Here is a 21,053-nt window from a genome sequence, read left to right as displayed (position 1 = left end):
ACGACGCTAATACTCTCTAAAACTTATACATAAAACGAGTATGTATAACCACCTACTACTAAGCACTGTGTGTGAGTGTTTCTCTGAGGTTTCATTCTTTTATACTCCCCTCTAGTTTGCTTTCTTTCTTTCTCTCTCTCTCTTTTGCTCTCTCTCATCCATTCACTTTCTTTCATATCTCGTTCGCAACCAGGAAGCGCGAGGTACTGTCACGTGATCCACGTGTTCCCCGCGATGAGTCTTAATCTCACGCGTCTCGAGAAGTCCGAAATATGTTCTTTTGCGACAGCCCGCCATTCTTTAACTGTCGCGCATTTTATTGATCGTTCTTCTAAGTGTACATATATGTGTATGTGTGTGTGTGTATGAGTGTGTGTATGCTTGTGTGTTTGTGACGAGTGGTTCAGTCTCACAGCCCGATATCGTCGTGACTAATCCGGTCATGGATGTACGTTAAGTAAAAAAAAAAAAAAAAAAAAAATATATATATATATAAATAAAGAAAAAAAAAAGAAAAAAATTGGCCAAAGTGCCCGGCGGAGGCATTCGACGCATCGTCAAATGTCATAATATTAGGGAAAGCCCTTTCTTTCTTTCTCTCTCTTTCTTTCACATCTCGGTCTTTGCGCTTCCTATTTCCTCGAGCTCTCCTTTTTTACCTTGTCCATTTTACGCACGCGGACACCACGTGGTCCACACAAGCGCCCTTACGTACATATACATATAAATCGACAATATGTATATACAGGACCCGCGACCGGTCACTGTGCGAGGGTCACGTAAGACTTAACACGAGCTCCGTTTCGTTTCTCCCTCCTTCCGTTCCTCCTTTTTTTATATTATCGTCCCTTTATCCTCGCGAGTCAAATGAGCAGGAGACTTTATGCCTCAAAGTGATTAGGAATAAAATTTCCTACTTTCGCGGCGTCTATATCGATGATCGTAGAGGAACGTGAAACGAAGGCAAAAGCGCGACTTCGATCTCTCGTCCTCCTTGTCAAATTACGATTTTATTTATGTCAATATAATAGTGGAACACCGAGGATGTCTTTCGCGGCCAAGCGCGAACACAGAAATGCGACAGAGAGGAACGAGAGGATAACGAGATAACACGAACGCTCGCTTAATATCGTGTACTTTTTTTTCTCCACCCTTTCCCTATTTTCCCTCGAGCTTTCCACACGCACAGTTCCACGGTTATGTATCGGACAGTCGAAACGATTCTACCCACTTCTTCCTAATTATCTCTCGCGCGACCTTTCCCGTTCCTTTCTCCCTTCAATTTTTCCTCTTCTCCTCATTCATTTTCACATGCATACGGTTCGTTTCTTTCTCCCTTTCTCTCTCTCATACACACATACACACTTCTCGCAACTACGCTTTCTCGCTCTGTTGGAGCTTCTTGCTGCCGGCCTGACAGTTGTTGTTGGGCTTGCTGCTCTTCAGGGAGGTCTGCTTGGCTTGCGCGTGCTGACGTTGCTGCTGCTGCGTTACCGGGTTCGCCGCTCCCGAGACCGCCATCTCGATCGCCCGCGTGAGATCGTGTATGCGCGACGGTAGGCGCTGAAGGAACGGTTGCCGTTGGCCCTTGGCTCCTCCATGAAAAATGCCACCGCCGCCCAAGTGACTGTGGATGTTGTTGTTGCCACCGATAACCCCCGGTATCTGGCCAGGTCCCCGCTTGTTGTAAAGATGACTCGCCGGCATCGGCATCGGCAGCTGTACCACCGCCGCAGTACGTAGCAGCCGATGGCGACGATGATGGTACGGCGCCGCTACCGCCGCCGCGTCCGCTGCCGCGGCTGCAGCCGCAGCCACCGCCGCCGCTGCCGCCTGTTGCTCGTCCTACGCCGCCTTGCTCTTGTTCGTCTTGAAGCTGACCTGGAGCACGCGGTTGCCCAGGGTGTAGCCGTTCAGGCTCTGTATAGCCACCACCGCCTCTTCGTAATTGGTCATCGTCACGAAGCCGAAGCCCTTGCACTTGTTCGTCTGCAGATCGCGTATGACCTTGACCGATTGGACGGCGCCGAACGGCCCGAACAGCTGCCAGAGCACGTTCTCCTCGGTCTCGGGCGCGAGGTTGTACACAAAGATGCACCAGCCGGCGCCGTTCATCGTGTTACCGGGCAGCATCGAGTTCGCGAGGAGGTCGCCCGCCAGCGGACTGTACCTGCAACACGGTGGCCGGGCCGATGATTAAACGGACATCGTCAGCCCCGGTGGCGGCTGACAATGACGGCCGCGGAGGCGACGAATGATCGAACGAACGATGCTGAAACGTCATTATTTTTCGAGTATACGTTTCTTTGTGTTTATTTTTTCAGTATACACTGAATCGATCTCTCTCGTGGATCAAAAAATGCATTTTTTGGCTGCAAAAATTTCGTTAAGTATATCATTAGAAATGTTTTTCTTTCGCAATTATTATAAAATTTGATATTTATGACAGAGAGGGATGTTTATAAGATTAAAATTTAGCATAAATGAAGATATTTCACTATGTGATTTAAATATTTTGAATATAAATTTGTATATAAATGTTTCGCTTTTGTTTTATATTATTGTATCACGTTTCACGAGAGAACGTTTGAGCACCATTCAGTTCAAGTTATAAATAGTACTTGCTGAAACTATATCTTCTTTTCTGAACAAAAAGAGTTAAATCTATGTAAGATTTACATTATACGCTACTCGCACAGTATATCGCAATCCCAATGAAATTAAATGTGTAAAGATGCGAATATATCGGTGTGAACATTTATTTCGCGTGATATATTCGATATTTTTATTTACATAAACTGTACTTTCGCAGACATTTACATATGATATTGGCAAAAGGTGAAAAATTATGTAAGATTACGGAACAATTGATTTCGTATTTTATATAATTTACATGAGAAATAATGATATGAGTGATATGTAAGAAATAATGATGATATAAGTGATATGTAAGCGGGCAAATATCATTTATATACACATAAATGTCTAGAAAGATTGAAAATAAATATTTTACAAATTTTGTTTCTTTAAAAGTACATCTTTGATATTATTGTATTTTATATGAAAAAGATTGATCTATTTTATTTAATTGTAAAACTCTATAAATGACTTTAATTCATTTATATATAAGCTGCGCGCATTATAAAAAAAGAGCGACATTTATTTCAACAATTACATTTTATCAACGTATTTTACATTCTGTGTAAATGGTGATCACAGAACATTGAGCAATCATATGCAAATCTCTATGTACATGTGTAACAAATTTGTGCTTTAAGAAAAAGGAAATAAGGAAAATATTAAGAAGAGTACAGACGGACTTTAGTAAATAAACAATGATGATTGTTTAAAATTATAGTTATGAAAATATGAGTAAATATAAAAGGAGAAACACATAAGAATTAAGTAGCAAGATTACACAAAATCGAAGAAATGTCACTCGATTATATTTTATATAAACAGATGAAAATTATACATCGCGCTAACCAAATATCGATTTTCTAATCAATAATTAGAATAATTTTTTGAGCCATGCATTTTTTATAAATATAGAATATAACATAATATGTTTAGAGAAAAAAGCAAAGTCGGACAAAGGTATATTAATTTCACATTCATGCATTCACATGCGCGCGGGATCATAGATAAAATAATCGTGTTTCTTGCAACGCAAGCCAGTTCCTTGGATGACATTCTATAGTTAACGTTAATTCATTATTGAATGTGCGACAGTATTGTTCAATAGACAAACGAGATTTTAGAAGACAGGGATAAAGTACACACGTCCCATACGTGGGCGCTTATAAATGTTAAGGGATATTTACAGTTGTAAAAAGTATCTACGTACCTACTTGACGTCACAAGCCGCGTTAAAACAGGGCACATCTCGGTGAGTACTCATTGTCAGTATAATGCCGAGGCCACAGTAATTACGTATGCATTCATCACGTTGTATGTATTAATACGTTATCGCGAAGTAAACGTGTATTTTTTTACGTACCTATATACAAAAACGTGTGCATCGGATGGTTGTACGATCGCGTGCACGTATCTGATTTAATGCTGTGTGTGTATGTGTGTAAATTGTGCGAGTGTATGTATGGAGGATTGAAAAAAAAAAAGAAACGACAGGATTATAAGAATTAGGAAATGAGGAAACATCACGTTGCTTGCGTGTGAGTTCATCTCGTTATTTATATGTACATACATATAATATGTACACTTGTATAAGTATCTGCCGAAATCTCTTTTTACACACGTCTACAAAAATTCATTCTTTTATTCCCGAAGATAAAATCGCTCATTTTTACGAAATTATTATTTGTAAAGAGAATTTTACATAAAATTATCAAGAAATGCTTTTTTTAAATTATAATATTCTTACGTGAAAGATTATTTTTTAAATTACAATAAAACGTAAAATTTATATTCTCTATTTATCATTGAAAAGGCATGACAATTCGATAATATGTAATTACGTTCTCTCGAAATCGTATGAAAATTGTAGAGTAGAAAAACAAAATACAATTCTAAAATATTTTATATAGTTATATATAGCCATTGCAAGTACTGCGGCGGCAAATACTGCAGCAGTTTAATCATTACTAAAGGATTGCAACTATATAAATAAATGTAAGAACGACGGGAACCAAGGAAGCTTGGTTGCGAAACTTAAGAAAACGTGACGTCAATATATCTACCATTGTGTTTGCAACTGAATCAAATAAAAGTCGAAGCAAAAATGGCGTGAAAAATGCAAAAGTGATGGAAAATGCAAAGAATATTGGGACCCCGTTACGAAATTATGATTGCATGAAAGGAATTGATGACAAATCTGAATAATATATATTCTTGAAAAATTTTCCATGTAAGAACATACAAGACTGAACAAAGATGATTTTTAAAAAATTCAAGTAATAATTATGAATAATTTGCTAACTTCGCTTTAATAATAAAATGATTGCACGATACCTTAGATATATTGAATTCGTAACGAGTCGAAGAAGGAAAAGATAGTAAAGAGAAAGAGAGAGAAAGAGAGAAAGAGAACGAAGCACACAACAGAAAATTTAAATAAAAATCAGGAGTGGAAAACGTAGTGGTAGTAACGAAAAAAATACTGACCTCTGTAAGCCTTTGTTAATGGCAAGCATGGCCTTGCCAGTGCTAAAACAAAAACACAAAAAGAACAACATAAGAAGAGAGATACTCCGGGATCGAGCCAAAATCGGGGGATAAGTTGGGGGATAAGTCGGGCGTTTCCTATGCCATCGTATTTCATTTTTCTATTCCTATATAGCGGTGCATTTTTACCCCGAATGAAACACAATGGAGGAGATGCAATGCGGGACTTAGAAAAGCGAAGTGATTTGCGATAAACATCTATTCTACCGCTAACTCTTTCGATGTTAAAATTAATTTAGCGATATCAGAAAAGATAATATACAATCTTACAATTAGAATAATATAGTGACATTTTTTAAAATTTAACATAATTTATAATATAACATTTTTTATAAATAATGTTTACGCGATCAGACTGTAAAAAGTAAATAATTTGTTTAAATAATCTAAAGATATAGATTTAGAGAAGATATTGATTTTTCACATAATATATACGGCAAAAAATTAAAATTTATTTTTTCAGATCACTTCGATTCTCTTTGTTGGGAGAGGAAGCCAAAAGATTATTTGTCGCGGCTAAGATAAATACTGTTCAGATCAAACCTAAATCGTATTTTCTAAACATCTCAATATGAAAAAATTAAGAAAGAAATATAATAAGCTCGATATTATTACCACAATTTTCGAAACATTTACAAAATGTGTTTAAGAAATAAAGAAGAGCATTTTGTGTTAAGTCTGAAACGATCTAGATCTAATCGACATTAAATACGAAAAAATATTGTTACTTTTGCGCATATTATATAAATTATGGGAAATTAGGTTTACTCTACTCGACTCTAAAGTCAATGTTTGAAATCAATTTCGTTTAACATTGACAGTTTAGTAATTATTGTGTCGCACATTTTGTGCTGGAAGGGAAATAGGACAATAAGAGACAAAGCGATAGCAAAGCGCAGTTACACTCGGTTAACGCTTTGTACTTGATAAAAGAACCAAATAATCCATGTCTGTCACGAGTCTCGTGGAGAATTTCGGTAACTCTGTAGGTCGAGTCTGACATACAAACGAACCTAGCGTGTGCGATCAATGAAGATGTGCAATGCATGTATATCGTCTTTTTCGTATTAATAAACGAAATTATGCGAATATACACGTATACTATTATGTAAATAGATATCGGTAGCGAGCATCGTGACTTATGCGTATTATATGAAAGGCTCGAAACGAAAGAGAGATGATAACTTGTGATGTGTCATTGCAGTCTTTGATTCTATAACTGATATTTGTCGTCATTCGAATAATTATAAAAAAATCTCTACTATGATTTTGCAATACAATAATTTAAACAGTTTATTACAAGTTTGACGACAAGTATTGATACAGAACGTAAGACTGTTGTGCATGTTTTGCTCCTCCATATTTCGAGAATGGCCAAGGATCAGTTTTGTTTTCAAATCAAACTTGCACTATTGCATTATTTCTCCGCATTCGATGTTTCGATCGAATAACGATATTATTAGATTGTACACGTTTGCCTCATGAGATTCACTGATCGCTGGCCTTGCCAAGTACGAGAAATAAAAGAGAGATAGAAAAGTATAATTACTATAATTGATTAAAGAAACGTAACAAGTACAAATAATAAAGGAGAGTTTCCAACCGATGTGTTTCTTATTATGCGCGCCAAGTTATCGAACTGATATTATTGAACTATTATCTGGAAAAATCTAGCAAACTATAGAGCTATTATTTGGTAAACGGTGCACATCCCCTTCGATTCCATCGGCCTCGATAAATTGTTTCGCCGATATGCAAGTTTAATAGAAATGTATCGATCGCGCGAGACACAAAAGACCTTTCTAAATGGAACTAATACGACTCTTTGCTCCGAAACATATTTTTACGCGAACTTTTGCTCGTCCATCTTCCATTCCTCGCCTTTAAATTACGTAACTCTAGTTGTGTAACCAAAATTTAAAAATAATACGCATCTGTGTATCTTAAGCGATAAATAATCATAATGAAAAAAATATACTTTTTAAAATATTACGCGGCGACTGTTTTTCTCATATAATTAAACAAAAATACGAAAAAAATACCGTATTTAGAGATTATCGTGTAAGTAACACAAAAGTAGGATAATTTCGGCAAAATAGAAGAATGTGCTCGATCAGAACTTCAAATAAGGAACATGTTAAATGCGCACATAGTTAGAATTGTTACAGGAGGAGCTTTGTGCTGAATAACGTACGATGTAGAGATAACGATGATTGTTTACAATCGATTGATCGTTCAATCAGCAAATATATCTGTTATCACGTGCTTTGCTTTCAATCAACTCGCTTTGACCGATTAATTAAACAATTAAAAAGCGATATAACAGAATAAATAACAGATAAATCTCTATTATTGTATAATTAATTTATTAATTTATTACAAAATTTGTAAATTATTATTTATTATTTTAATTATTGTCATATATATTTAATATATACTATCTATGAAAATTTTCAAATCAAAGCGACTCATGTATCGTGCATTTTCTGCTAGTTATTTTTCCTCGTCATATTAAAAATAACAAAAAACTATACTATGTTTTGTGATGCTAAATTATTATCAGAATAACAAAGTTTCTAAGCGAGTTTATATATGAACGAACGATCGATCTAATTGAGTATTTGTGTTTGCACGATGTCTACGTGTGTGTGTCAAGAGAGAGAAAATAGAAAGGAAAAGACAAGTAGCGTCCAATAGATATAGATAGATAAATAGATAAGTAACGAAATAAACGGGCAATTGGATAGATAAATGGATGAATAAGGAAAGATCCACGGACAAGTAGATAAATAGCTCAATCTAGAGAGAATTCAATCTATAACGAAAGAAAAGAATCATCAGACAAATCAATCGATAGAGAAACAGAAGCGAAAAAAAGAAAGAAGAAAAGCGAGAAGACGATGCGCGATCAACGCGGTATTTAATCCAGATATTTGTGTATGTACATTGAAGCTCACCGATCCGGACAACATCGATATACCATATTAATAACAACCGCATTGATTGATCGCACAGAGTAATTCTTAACGAAAAAATCTAACGAAAGCTGTCAAAGTAGAAGGGGGCAGAAAAAGAGTAAGAGATAGAGCAGAGATAGAGAGAATCCTTGGGTAGAGCGAGTAGAGGCGAGTAGGTACCTGGATAGTGGCGACAGTGGAATGTACCTGAAGCGGCCGGTCGGATGGTGGATCGGCCCGCCGAAGCGCCGCGTGGCCTGTGGTGCGAGATAGGCGGCCAACGGCGGTATCGCCTTGTTGTTGTTGCTTGGATTGTTGGCGAACTTGACGGTGATCGGCTCGGACGAGCCCTTCGGTATGGTGCCGTTCAGCTCCTGGATCGCCCGCTCGGCCTCGACGCGCTGGTCGAACCTTATGAAGCCGACGCCCTTCGACAGGCCTGTTCGAGAGGTGCCGAGAAGATCGGCGGAACACACAAGATCATCACTGGTTATTGCGAGATGCGATCACGTTCGACTTGTCGGACGTTTCCGGTCCTATCCGATCTCTGTCGCATCTTTTCTCGCGTTTTTCTTTTTTTTCCAGTTTAATATGGAGACTATAGTGAGAGATCGCGAAAGAAAAAAACAACGAAGATAAAAAGCTATGATATTTATAAAGCCGATTCAAGATAATATCTTTGTTATCTTTGCGATGCGTCATCTCTGTTACGTTTATTTTTTGTTATTTACACGATATTATTAATGTGTCTTTGACTGGCTTTCTCAACCAGTTAATAATTCCTGTATAACGCGACAGTTATCGCTCCATTGTACGTTTGACAGACTATATAATGCTACTGATATGTAGAGTAAGATGTGATAGACGTGATAAGCAAATATTTTTACAAATATTGATAATAAAAGTATGTTACTAGACAAAATTCAAGTTTTTAAAGAGATAAACTTTCATTTCGAATATATTAATTTTTTTCTATGTAACTATTAAACATAAAAGAATTTCATAAAATAATAAACCAATATTTTTTAAATAAAATTATATATTTTTAATCTATATGTTTAATTTAGTCACATTCAAATGAATCTAGTAGCGCCATGATTATTCATTCGATGCAAATCAATATCAAATAAATATAAAAAAATATTGTTAATTTCAAAATTTATTTAGCGGCTTCACATAGAAACAAAATTAAATACACAAAAATATGTGCTCTAAAATACTACACTTTTACCTAATAATATGTTTTCATATCATTAATATCTTTAAAAACATTCACTTGTCACGCTTCACCCTGAATATGACATGAGCAACATCGTTCATCTCACAAATTGCAGTGCACGTTCTCGTGTATTCGCATATCGTTAATCGCACAGCAATAAATTGCGAATACAATTGCTTATCACTCGTAACGGTGAAAAAAAAATGCGATTTGCACTGTGTCTTTGCATACGCGCGCGAGAAATGTCAACAGCTTATTTGATCGTTAATTGTAATTTAATTTATCTTTATTATAAAAATTGTACACACGCACACACACATACACGCAAAGCGAGTGGTTCGGTGCGCGCAGATTCGTTTCTTTACAAACACACCGACAATACATTTATTGTCGTGTGGACGTCTTTTTGTCTTTCTTTCGAGTCTCTATTTTGCTGTTGTATCTCATCATCGCGGTTTACTGATTAATAATGGGTAGACAGAAATGAAGGAAAAAAAAAGAATGAGAAAGTGAGATAAAAAAAAGTGATAAAAAGAGAGAGAAAGAGCGAGTATATTTCATTGTGGACATACGTAGATATAATCGAGAAATCGTAATAGCAAATCATAATCATAACGAATGACAAAAAGCGTAAAGAAACAAAAATGGCGCTCGGAGGGATGCATTGGATGCGCGCGTTTTCCGTCATTGCACGACGAGAATGAAAGACGCATCTTTCTCTCGTCATCTCTCCCCATATTTGACGGTCGTGAAATTTCGTTCCGAACGCATTTTGTAAATACATTTTTCTAAAATAATAAAATATTTTGAAGTCTTTCGCCGAAATATGTCAAATGCCGTCGTTGGCTAAAGATTTTAATTAATTTAATAATTTTTCGCCGTCGCTGTTAATAAACGGGCATGAATTTTATATTTAAGAGACGATGTTTACCCTGCGTGTTATATAAATCGATTTTCGATTTCGATGCTCGACTGCACCGCGTTCGTGCTTCAACAACTGCGTTAATGTTTCATTAACAATGACGGCGACACTGAAATAAAGTGCATGACGAAGACATCAAAAAAAAAAAAGAGAAAAAAAAGAAAGAAAAAAATCGAAATCGCGCAGACGAGAGACGCGCGCATCGCAGATCGGAAGAACCTGGCTGCTTTTCGTTTCAGCTAGAAGGACGTAATGAGGGAAAAGAAAAAAGAGATTTGTGAGTTACGTACCGGGCAAATTGTCTCCGCCGCCGGTCACAAACTGTCGTACTAAACAGAAACGGAAAAAATCATATCTCGTTAAAATCCAACTGGCAGCACTACACGCGATTCGCTCGCCCCTGATTCGTCGACGGTTTGGGGAATAAAACGTGTTCGCGAGAAGACGAGGTGAAGAGGTTAACGAAAGAGACGCAACATAAGAAGCAAAATAAGAGCAACGACAATCGCGCGTTTAAATGTAAAACAATTTTTTAAATTAAAAAAAAAAAACTTTCACGACTTGAACTAAAGAATTTAACTTTTGCAAAATTTTTTACAATAAGTCAAATGGTGCAAAATTTTATTTATTTCCAACAATGTGTGAGATGCAAGAACTTTGATAAATTAATCTGAATAATAATTTACACATTTGACAAATCGATAAGAAATATTACAATGTCTTTCTTTTACATATAAATAGATAATATAAAAAATATAAAATTAATGTGTCACAGAAAATTATAAAGGTCTAATAAATAATACGAAAAACTCTACATTAATAAACAGATCTCTTTCATTCTACTTTGACTATATTATTTAACGCTTTATTTATCGTTGCTTTCGCAACTAATGTTCGCCTTCGTGCCTTTAATAAAGGTAAAAAAAACGCGATATCGCTTTAAATAAAATAAACATGGAGCGAATAAGGGGCGAGCGGACTGCGTGTAAATTACGCTATTTTTCATCTTCCTAATCATATAAAAAGCGTGAGTGTTAAAGAGGGAAAAATTTGGTGTATCGCGCATGTTCACTTTTATGGGAGGGAAACGAAAGCAATGTTTCGATCAAACGTAAGTCTTGGAGATGACGGAGCAAGCTTGGTGATCGGATAACGAGGTAATAATAATAATGGGAACGATCGACGTAGGTAAGATGAAAATGTCGTGAGAGAATGGAAGAGGGTGAAAAGTGAGCGCGATCAGGAAACGCAAAATTAAGATCGAGGCGGTGGCCATGAGGCTTTGTGCGTGCAATCTGGGCTGGTCAGGGAGGGGCGTTTGCAATAAATAAATTAAAAACGCAAATAAAATATCCAGCTCAGAAAGGATCAACTGAAAGCGAGAAATAACTCGGGGAGGGACACTTGATTCGGTATTCATCGATAGACAATAGCTCCCCTCGAGAACGAAGATGCGTGTACAAATATGCGAAGCTGTACTCGTGAAATTGTTGGTTTGTGCTCTTCGAATGAGGAAAAACGTGTGAAAAAGTGTGTGTACAGGCGAAAGAAAACATAATGAAGTGAAACTGATACGATTACGGTCTCGTTCACTTGCTTGGAATATTTTTATCGTATCGCTATCACACACATTTCATCGAGTTATTTACTCGCACTTTCGTTGTCTTTATGGCGCACCGACCCACCCTACAAATAATTCTAACCCCATGGCCTACGCACCTGATCTGGACGCATCATAGTTTTATTTAAAATCATCGATGTATATAATTTTTTTTTCAATTTCATCGCTGTCTTAAATATAGGTACATCGATTTTACTCTTGTGCGAAAGATTCGCTTCAGAGTAAATAGAAACAAGTGAAAGAAGTCGAATTTAAGTTGACTCGACGAAAAAACCCGATATAAGAGAATTCGGACAAATCGCAGAAATATTTTTTACATGATAATTACGTGCGACGATCTGTCGAATTTTTGTTTGTATATTAATTCATTTCGCGTCAAACAGAAAAATTGACAAGCGATCGAAAAATTGACAAAATTGTCAAAAAAATTGACAAAATTGACAAATTGATTCGTAATGAAAATTCACTGTGGAAAGCTCGCGAAGAAAAATCGACAGACTGATTTGCATGGGACTTACCGGTAATGTTGTCGCACAGTATTCGCGACGTGATAATTCTGCCGTAAGGACTGAAGAGATTCTCCAGATCCTGCTGCGCCATATTCTTCGGCAAGCCGCTAACATACAAATTCGCACCTTTGATCGCCTCGCTGCTCGGTCTCGCGTACGATACCTAGAAGCGAAACAAATGCGTCCCGAAATATAATATATCTTCTTATAATTCCGACAATTTTATTAATATAATCGCGAATTATAATCGACGAGAGATAAATGTCGCCGAAATGCTTATAGAGTAAGAACAAAAAATGCGCCCGCGGCGATAATCATCGCTTTATTCTTGTTCGCGCGTGATAAAACCGAATCCAGGCCAACCTATTTATATTGCTGCATTGCCGCTTTACACGCTCGCGTAGATGCATTTAGCATTCTAGAAATCGGACATATATCGCTTTACAAATCATCGAAAAATAGACTAGATTGATTTCGAATATATCGATGAAAAAAAATATTAAATTCAAAATTACATTGACACAGATCTCTATATTAATATCGCTCTTTTGTATTGTAAATTAATAAATAATTATGATTTTAATCTTTTAAGAAATTATTGAATTATTGTCGAAAATTTTGATAGGAATCCTTTTATTACGAGGATTACGCGAGGAAGAAATATTGAATAAAAGACATGAACTCAGGGACTGCATTAAAGGCTCTACTCACCTTGATGGTTTTGTTCTGTAAACGAAGACCATTGAGCGTGTTTATAGCCTTTTCGGCATCTTCAGGCCGGTGATAGTTGACGAAACCGTAACCCAAACTCTGACCTACAAACAGAAACACGCGGCTCGATAAATTTCGTATATATTTCGTGACACCGGATTTATCTTCGACAGATAGATTGATCGATACAAGCTATGCGTGTATGTGATTCGTAAGAAAGAAGTGACAGAAATTCATTTCATCGCCGACGTCTCGATAGTTTTAGCTCTTAAACTTCTCTCTGCGTTTCTCTCTATGTCGAGTTTCAAAGTTCGCTCGTCGCGTCTATCTATTAGCTGAAATAGAATCGCATTGAAGAAATAGTTGAACGCGTAATGCCGACTTTAATTTCTTCGATACGCGTCGGAATCAATTTTATGAATGGCGTAGTGGCATATATATCAACGAGTAGTTGGCGAAATGCCTGAAGCATCGGACCACTGCGAGAATACTCGAGTGAATTATTTTTTGGCTTTATACTCTGCGCGAGGAGAATAATATCAATTCCTTTTTATCGTTCTCCAAAACGTTTTAATCCAAGATGTACCAAAAAGTTAATTTTAGACCGAATATTATTACTTTAGGAATTTAATCCGGCACATTATAAATTATATTCTATATAGAATTTATATTCTATATTTATTGTTTTTATTAAAATAACAAATCTGAGAAAAAACTTCTCGCTATAGCAATTTTTTCTCATTATGATGTTATGATGATACTGTCAATTGTGTTCTCGATGGAGATAACAACGAAAAGTATAAAGAAAATTTAATTATAGTTTTTTCAGCGAAACGAGGAAAGAATTGTCCTGTTATTAAACGCGTTTAGTACGAGGCGATGAACGACATGGCACGATACTGTGATTCCGTGATGGTGAGGTCGAGCATAAAGCGGCAAATCTTCAAACCAAACGCCGCCTCCGCTCTCTTCGCGGCGGCTCGAAATAGCGTCGCACGTCTATACACGTGCTCGTCTTTGCCACTGCACGGAATATACCCGGCATGCACGTAGGGATCCGAATTACGTTAAGATTATGCATATCCGATGTGACGGATCAATACGAATAGGCTGCGCAAAATGATCAGAAATTTATGGATAGCATTATATAAGCAAAATGAGTTAGTACTGAGCAGTACTAGAGGATTAAATGCAAAAAGATATAATTTTAGAGGAAAAGAATCATTCTCCTCAAAGTTATAAATTAAAAATATATTCACATCGTCGAGAGTTCATTTTTCTAAAATCGTTTTTTTTTACACGACAATACTTTGTATTCAGCAGGCAATATCTTTGTACCACTTTAAATCGGTGTAATCAAACTCGATTGTATATATAATAAAAAAAATCTAGAAAATCACGATAAAAAAGAAAATGTCAAAAATTATTTAAATCGTTCATTTTGAGATGCAAATTGAGTTTTCAAAGTTTTGCTAATATCGATACGTCGCATACATCTGATTAGAACTCAAAACTAAATTTACATCAATCTTAAAATAGACGGTGCGTTTAATGTTTGTCGACTCGAGTCTAAACACTTAACGCGAAAAGAAAGGATACAATAAGAATGCTGATCTTACCGCTAAGCTTATCACGGATTAGCTTGCAGCTCTCGACCTCGCCTATACTAGAGAACAGAGAACGAATCTCATCCTGAGTCATGCTCTGCGGCAAATAATTTACTATGAGATTCGTCTTTGACTCCTCCTGCGAGGTCTGTCCGAGGGTAGATCCTCCGTTTTGTTGTACGACTGTGTCCATTCCGTTCGCCATCATTGCAATCCTCTAACGAATCGTCTCTAACTATGTACGAAATCTGCAAAAAGAAAAGATACACCGCATTGAACTCGCAATCTACATAGATAAATAATCAGCATCGCAATTATATAATTATAACAGCTCCCTTACAACATACACATACATACATACAAACACACATATTTGTATGTGTTAAAACGTATTTCCATCAATAAATATTAAATATATTGTGGATTTCTTATGATATCGCTGAGTCTGCATATTTTACTACAGGCATTAAAAGAAATTCCAGAAAGTTTCGCTTTCAAAATATTGAAACGGCGAGTTCGTCGCAAGTGGAAGAAATTACATAGCATCGATGTAAACACGATGAAAATATTGAAGGACGTAAAAACGCGTAATATCAAAACAATGATGCACAAGACGTTCTTTGACATTTGAAAGCTCCAGTATGTGGCCTCGAGTTTTTGTATAATCTATTCACATGAACTCGGCACAAGAACAAGTGCCTTTATTCTACAAAGCAAAACTGGCGCAAATCATCTTATCTTTGACATTACAATTAATAATAAATTAATAAATTATTAAACAAGTTTTTCTCGTATATATGTATTGCAATTAATAATTAACATGGAAATATATATCATAATCAATAAATCGTCTCGTCAATTATCGATCTAAATAATATAATTTAACTTTTTCTAAAAAAAAAAAGAGCGAGCTTGTATTTATTTTTGTTATAATAATTAATAAATTTATGAAAAGAGTGCTTTTTCATTTTACTGCAATAAAGAATGTACGAAATTGTATAAATATAATAAAAGTTTTATTTTATGTAGAGATTATTAGAAAAATCAATTTAAAGCTACGAATATTGTGAAGAAAGAATTTAACTAAAAAAAATTTGTAACACTCGAGATTCGATCGTGTATAAATCTGGACTATGACTTTCCAAATACACAAGCATAAAAGGAACAAGAGCGACAGGAGAACTTTTGGGGTAACGTCCGATTCGAACTCGGGTAATTTAAAAGGGCCGACGACCCTCGTTGTCATTTAAAGGGCTGGAGACCCTTTCGAGTCCAAACTTTCGAAGCACACCGAGTGCTAAATAAACCTACGTACATACATGGTGATTCAAAGCAGATTGTTATAAAAGATTTCTGAATATCAAAAATCTTTCGTAATGAAAGTTTAATTCGACATTTGAAGATAATTAAAGAGATGTCATTGAGCCGGCAGAATTATTAATTTCTTTTAACCGCAACCCTTCACCGACACGTAAATTAAAAGCAGGAAATGCTTCCTGCACCACCCGCTCTATTTCTGAGTAAATTATGCATTTAAATAGCAGTCGGCCATCCAGAACCTTATTACCATCTAGAAGCAATTAATTCTGAGTTATATCTATAATTAAAATCACGTTGCTAAAATGCGCCTTCAAAATAAAATTATATTAACACAAAAATGTCGAGACAAATGTCTTTAACGAAACTCGAGCATTCGATTATGCGCGCATCCAGGAAGAATTTAATTCCTAATTTTAATTAACTTCCCAACTAGATACAATAAAATGCGCTCGATAAAATTCATGAAGAAAAACCTGAAATTATTTATTGTTATTCTTCGCGAAAATTGTAAAATTGAAACGTGAAGAATAAGTATAAATAATATCAAGCCAAGTTAGACAAATTATTGACGAATCCAAGATCGATCAAGGACGATCCAGTCACCTCTTTCCAGCAGTACACCCGGTACACCAGAACGCAAAGGAAGAAACAAAAGCGAAAAAAAAGAGAGGCAGAGAGAGGAAGGGAAGAATTACTGTGGTGCGGCTACTGTAGGGTGACGCTATGGTGTTCATAGTTAAGGCAAGTTACACACACATACATATAGAGCTGCGGCGACACATTTATCAGTCGGCACGAGCCACCGTATATTTTAATTCTCTTTCTCTCTCTTCTTTTTTTAAGTTCCCTTCCCTATACGCGCCTCTGTTCTCCTCTCCCTTTTTCCTTCCTGCGTAACGATCAGCTGTCCTTAAAGCCTCCCTTCTCTCTATGACTCGTGGCTACCCTAAAACGAGTTGCCCGCGATGTCGTGAGGTAACAGATAGCTTTTATTATGCGCGTGCGGAGAGTGACCGGCCCTCGAGTTTTCGAAATGGACTGAATATACGCTATCATAAATGGAAATACGATTGTATACTGGACAGTGATATGTCATGCTTCCCTCGTGTAACGCATAGAATGCAGTGACGGTCAGCGGTTTGACGTGTCTTATTAATTTGCATACAAGTCTCAACTTAAAAAGATTATACGTATCTCGCCAATATAGAAATAATTAAACGAATATGTATCAAAAATTTGTATATATTATAATAATATATGCAGTTGATAATAAATAAACGGGGACTCTGATTTAAACGTCCTTTCAATTTAATTTTTCAAAGAAAAAGCGAGTCTATATTTTTACAAATTTTTATAATAAAATTGAAAGATGCTTCTCAATTTATTCGAATAACAAAATTTATGGAATTTGTAATAAATACAAGAGATTTACATTGTTTAAAAAAATCGATTTACAATCGCAAATATTGTGGTGAAAGAATCTAACTGAAAAAATATTGTGGTGAAAGAATCTAACTGAAAAAATTGATAATATACTTGAAATTCTCGATCATATAAATGTGTACACGATGACTTTGCAAACACAGTATGGCAAAAGAAATGGTACACTCATTGTCAGTTTTCAAGCGTGAATCATCGACAAATAATCTCAAATTACTTCAACGTCCGTTGTATGAAATTTCCAGAAAGACTGATAAATTCGCTTATTAAACGTTGTTAGAGATATCTTCCGATTAATTCTTTCGAAATATAAAACATGGTATAAAATTAATAAAATTGCAGATGAAAAAAACAGGCTTGAAGCTTTTTTTGCATCTTACGGGAATGACTTTACAAACTCTGTTCGTTAGATAGAAAACAGTCGATTATTCTCTTTTTTACTCTCTCGTTCACGTTCCCTTTGCTTACGAACGCAGACGATAAAAGCGCCGCTCACAAAGGCTGAATAGTCGCGGTGCGCTTATCGTAAGCCGGCATCTTCCTCGGTATCGATCCGCGCTCGGCGTTCGCCATCGCGATATATTTTCGGACCCAACAATACCAAAGGCATAAGAGGAGTCGCCGAGTTGGCCGGCCACATTGTCGCGGGTCGGGAAAGTTCGCGCGGCACCGATCCAATTTTTAGACGTATCTCCTCCGCTCTGTCATTATCGGATGACAATGGACGCGACTACGCGAGCACGCGCAAAAGTGCACGCATCGAAAGGGGGGAAGGGCAGGCAGTCGTAAGGACGACCCTCCAACGAAACTCTGGATGTAATGCCGGGGATATGCGCCCTACGAAGGGATTGTCCAGTGGGGGATCAAAAATTCTAAATTTAAAATTTTCATAATGAGCTAAACAGTAAATTAAATAACACAATTCTATATAATTTTTTAATAAAATCTTCATCTATGATGAAATTTTGTGTCATAATTTATTCATGTATGATTCAAAGTAGTTTGAAAAATTCAGCAGTTTTTGAAGCTGTTGTGTATTATATTTATATGTTTCAATATCACCAAACTAAATTAGTCAAATATGAAATTACATACATGTGTGTTTGATTATACTTATATGTATATATTGTCAGATATTTCACAAGGTATCAATTAAAAATAAGTAATTATAAATAACATTTTTGCGAATTTTTTATTAAAGTACGAAGGGAAACTAGATGAGTTATTTCGAAACAACCCGGGATTATCGATCAGGCGAAATCGATAGAACGGAAATACTGTTTTATTCTGGTAAATGCTACCTTGTTATTTCAATTTAGCAACGTCCCTATCGCGTGGCAAGAGATAACAACATCCGATTATTTAGAATTTAGATCATCGTAAGAATTTTATAACTCTGCCCCCGATTGCGACTGAAATTAATTTCTCGTTTAAATATCACTATTAATTCGAATTATCCGACAATTATAATTATCGAAATACAGTAGTAATAAAATTATCAATTATTCGCGACCCGATCAGAACTAGTTTTCGAGAAAACCAAGCATATGGGAGAATATTACGCGACTCGCGAGAAAAGATGCCCTTCGGGAGAACTTGGACACGCAGAGGGTTGAGAAAAAAAATTCTCCAGGTCGAGAATGTCATCGTCGCGCGACTCGACAAGGACGGACATTGCGCCTAAGTGCCTAATCGACCTCGCGGCCTCGCGGGTTAAAGTTCGATTAGCACGTACGTCGCGAGATACGATCTTCGGCCGGTGGCCAGGTGGCCATGGCGACGGATCGTGAAAATCGCGTGGCCGGGGCCGATCAATACGAGCGCGGCTCCTCGGTCCCTGTGTGCCTCGCTCTCTCTCTCTCTCTCTCTCTCGCGCACCCGGCGCTCTATGAGAACCCCCTTCCTACCGTCGTCCCTGCGCGTTTCTGAGGGTGACCCCTCCCGCGCGTACGCCCCTTTCCGCGCGCGCGAAAAAGCCGCTCGTATATACGCAAGTACGAGCGCGCGCGTAAACGCAGACGGCGAGTTTTCAGAGTTGCGGCGAGGGAGACGCGAGAGAGATGGCTGGGTATATCAACGCGAAAAGAACGTACGCACGCACGTATAACGTATACGCATAGGTATAAATGAGGGGGTTGCGAAATGAAGACGCGACGATGACACGTGCTTTCGAGACGCCGATCTCGGGAACGTGAGCGACGACAAGTGTATCTTTATACCTTGCCTGTCTCTTTCGGCGAATCGACTATTCCTTTCTCTCTCTTTCTCTTTGCAATAATCGATGCATTTTCCCAGGGGTCGTTGAGACTCTCTCGCACTACCAGCGAAGGTCTGCCTTTACCTGAACCCTAATTTAAAGAATTATTTTTCGTTTAGTACCTGTTAGCGTCTTCCCTTTTTCGATCTATTGACGTGCCTGTCTGTCTCGTCCTTCCTTTCTTTGACGCACACCGAAACGGAGCACCAAAGTGCAAGCAGTGCAAGCCTTTTCAAAAGCGGCACCTTTCTTCGTTCTCACCACCGCTAATGTACACTTTTTATCACGCTACTGCTCTCGCACCACCGCCCGGAACGGAAGGGGAAATCAATGAAAGAAAAGTACGGCGCGAGCCCTCGTAAACCGGCATTTATGCACACCGCCTGACCGTCCTCGGTGCACTTCGTGACGGGCGACGGTCTCGTATCGACATCGACGGCGACGGTGGCTGCGCTTTCGGCGTAAGAGACCTGACGCGACGACGAGAAAATGGGGGTGTAGAATGGAGGGGGGAAAGGGGAGGCGAACAACGCGATTCGGATCGGAGTTTTGCCCGGCGTGCGAATATTAATGCGTGTGTGATTAACGCGCGCGCGTTTTACGGGGACGGAAGGGTTGCGCGAAGATGGCCGAGAAAATTAAAGTTTGAAACACTAGACTAAGGAAACGGAAAGAACGACGCGACACGGGCGGAGGCTGCGAAGAGACTAGACGCCTCGCTCGCCTCGAAGCTTGCGGCTCGCGAACACTCGGCCATCATCGGCCGTCCTCGGTCGAGCTCGGCCGCGCTTCTCAATTCTCAACTGCGCCTATTCAGATAGACGCGTCGCCGCGCGCCGCGAGAGCGTATCATGGATTTTCTTTCGCCCGTGATTCGCTTTTGCACGTCACAAAAACTTGACAAGCTTGCATATATTAATGATACTAACTTTGAAATATACACGAAAAATACTTTCCATTATTCTTCAAACTTATCGATTACTCGAACTTGCAAAGAATACTCGCGGTTTCGACTCGATTTAAATTTGACAAGCACCCACAATCTTATGTTTCTATGCTATGCAAATTATTATCAAAATAATCGCAAGAATCTCATTTGCTTGCACATGCAACTTATTTCACATAATTTTGACAGATCGATCGAATCGTGTCAAAGTAAACTTAATAAATGTTTCGTACACAAACAAAAGTGTGTTTCGTACACAGTGAAAAAGTGTAAAAAATCATTTTTATTATTACATATCTTTAATGCAAGGAAAATAAAAAAATATATACATATGTATTTTATTTTTCTAGTGAGAATTTT

The 21,053-nt window shown here is 37.4% G+C and overlaps 1 protein-coding gene across 14 annotated transcripts in view; it reads right to left on the bottom strand.

Annotated features, from left to right (window-relative positions):
* Positions 1 to 459: 459 nt before the first annotated feature.
* The window catches only part of LOC145942609 (ELAV-like protein 3), a 47,850-nt gene continuing 27,256 nt past the window's right edge, over positions 460 to 21,053 (bottom strand). For 5 of the 14 annotated variants that reach the window (XM_083049500.1, XM_083049498.1, XM_083049501.1 and 2 more), the window contains 7 exons: positions 14,743 to 14,978; positions 13,124 to 13,227; positions 12,422 to 12,575; positions 10,573 to 10,611; positions 8,322 to 8,580; positions 5,125 to 5,166; positions 460 to 2,170 (listed from right to left, as the gene is read on the bottom strand). In XM_083049500.1, the coding sequence (XP_082905626.1) occupies positions 1,846 to 2,170; positions 5,125 to 5,166; positions 8,322 to 8,580; positions 10,573 to 10,611; positions 12,422 to 12,575; positions 13,124 to 13,227; positions 14,743 to 14,938 (1,119 nt within the window). In that variant the 5' untranslated portion in view covers positions 14,939 to 14,978 and the 3' untranslated portion in view covers positions 460 to 1,845. Of the gene's footprint in view, positions 2,171 to 5,124; positions 5,167 to 8,321; positions 8,581 to 10,572; positions 10,612 to 12,421; positions 12,576 to 13,123; positions 13,228 to 14,742; positions 14,979 to 19,869; positions 20,631 to 21,053 lie in introns of those variants that run through there. The other 9 variants (XM_083049496.1, XM_083049495.1, XM_083049502.1 and 6 more) reach the window with 9 other exon arrangements.

Source organism: Prenolepis imparis, unplaced genomic scaffold (genome assembly GCF_030444845.1).
Source record: "Prenolepis imparis isolate NDT839.2.m4 unplaced genomic scaffold, iyPreImpa1.0 SCAF_11, whole genome shotgun sequence".
In the NCBI taxonomy this organism is placed as follows: domain Eukaryota; kingdom Metazoa; phylum Arthropoda; class Insecta; order Hymenoptera; family Formicidae; genus Prenolepis; species Prenolepis imparis.
The sequence above is the reverse complement of the archived record's forward strand: the minus strand, read 5'-3'. Positions and strand labels throughout refer to the sequence as shown.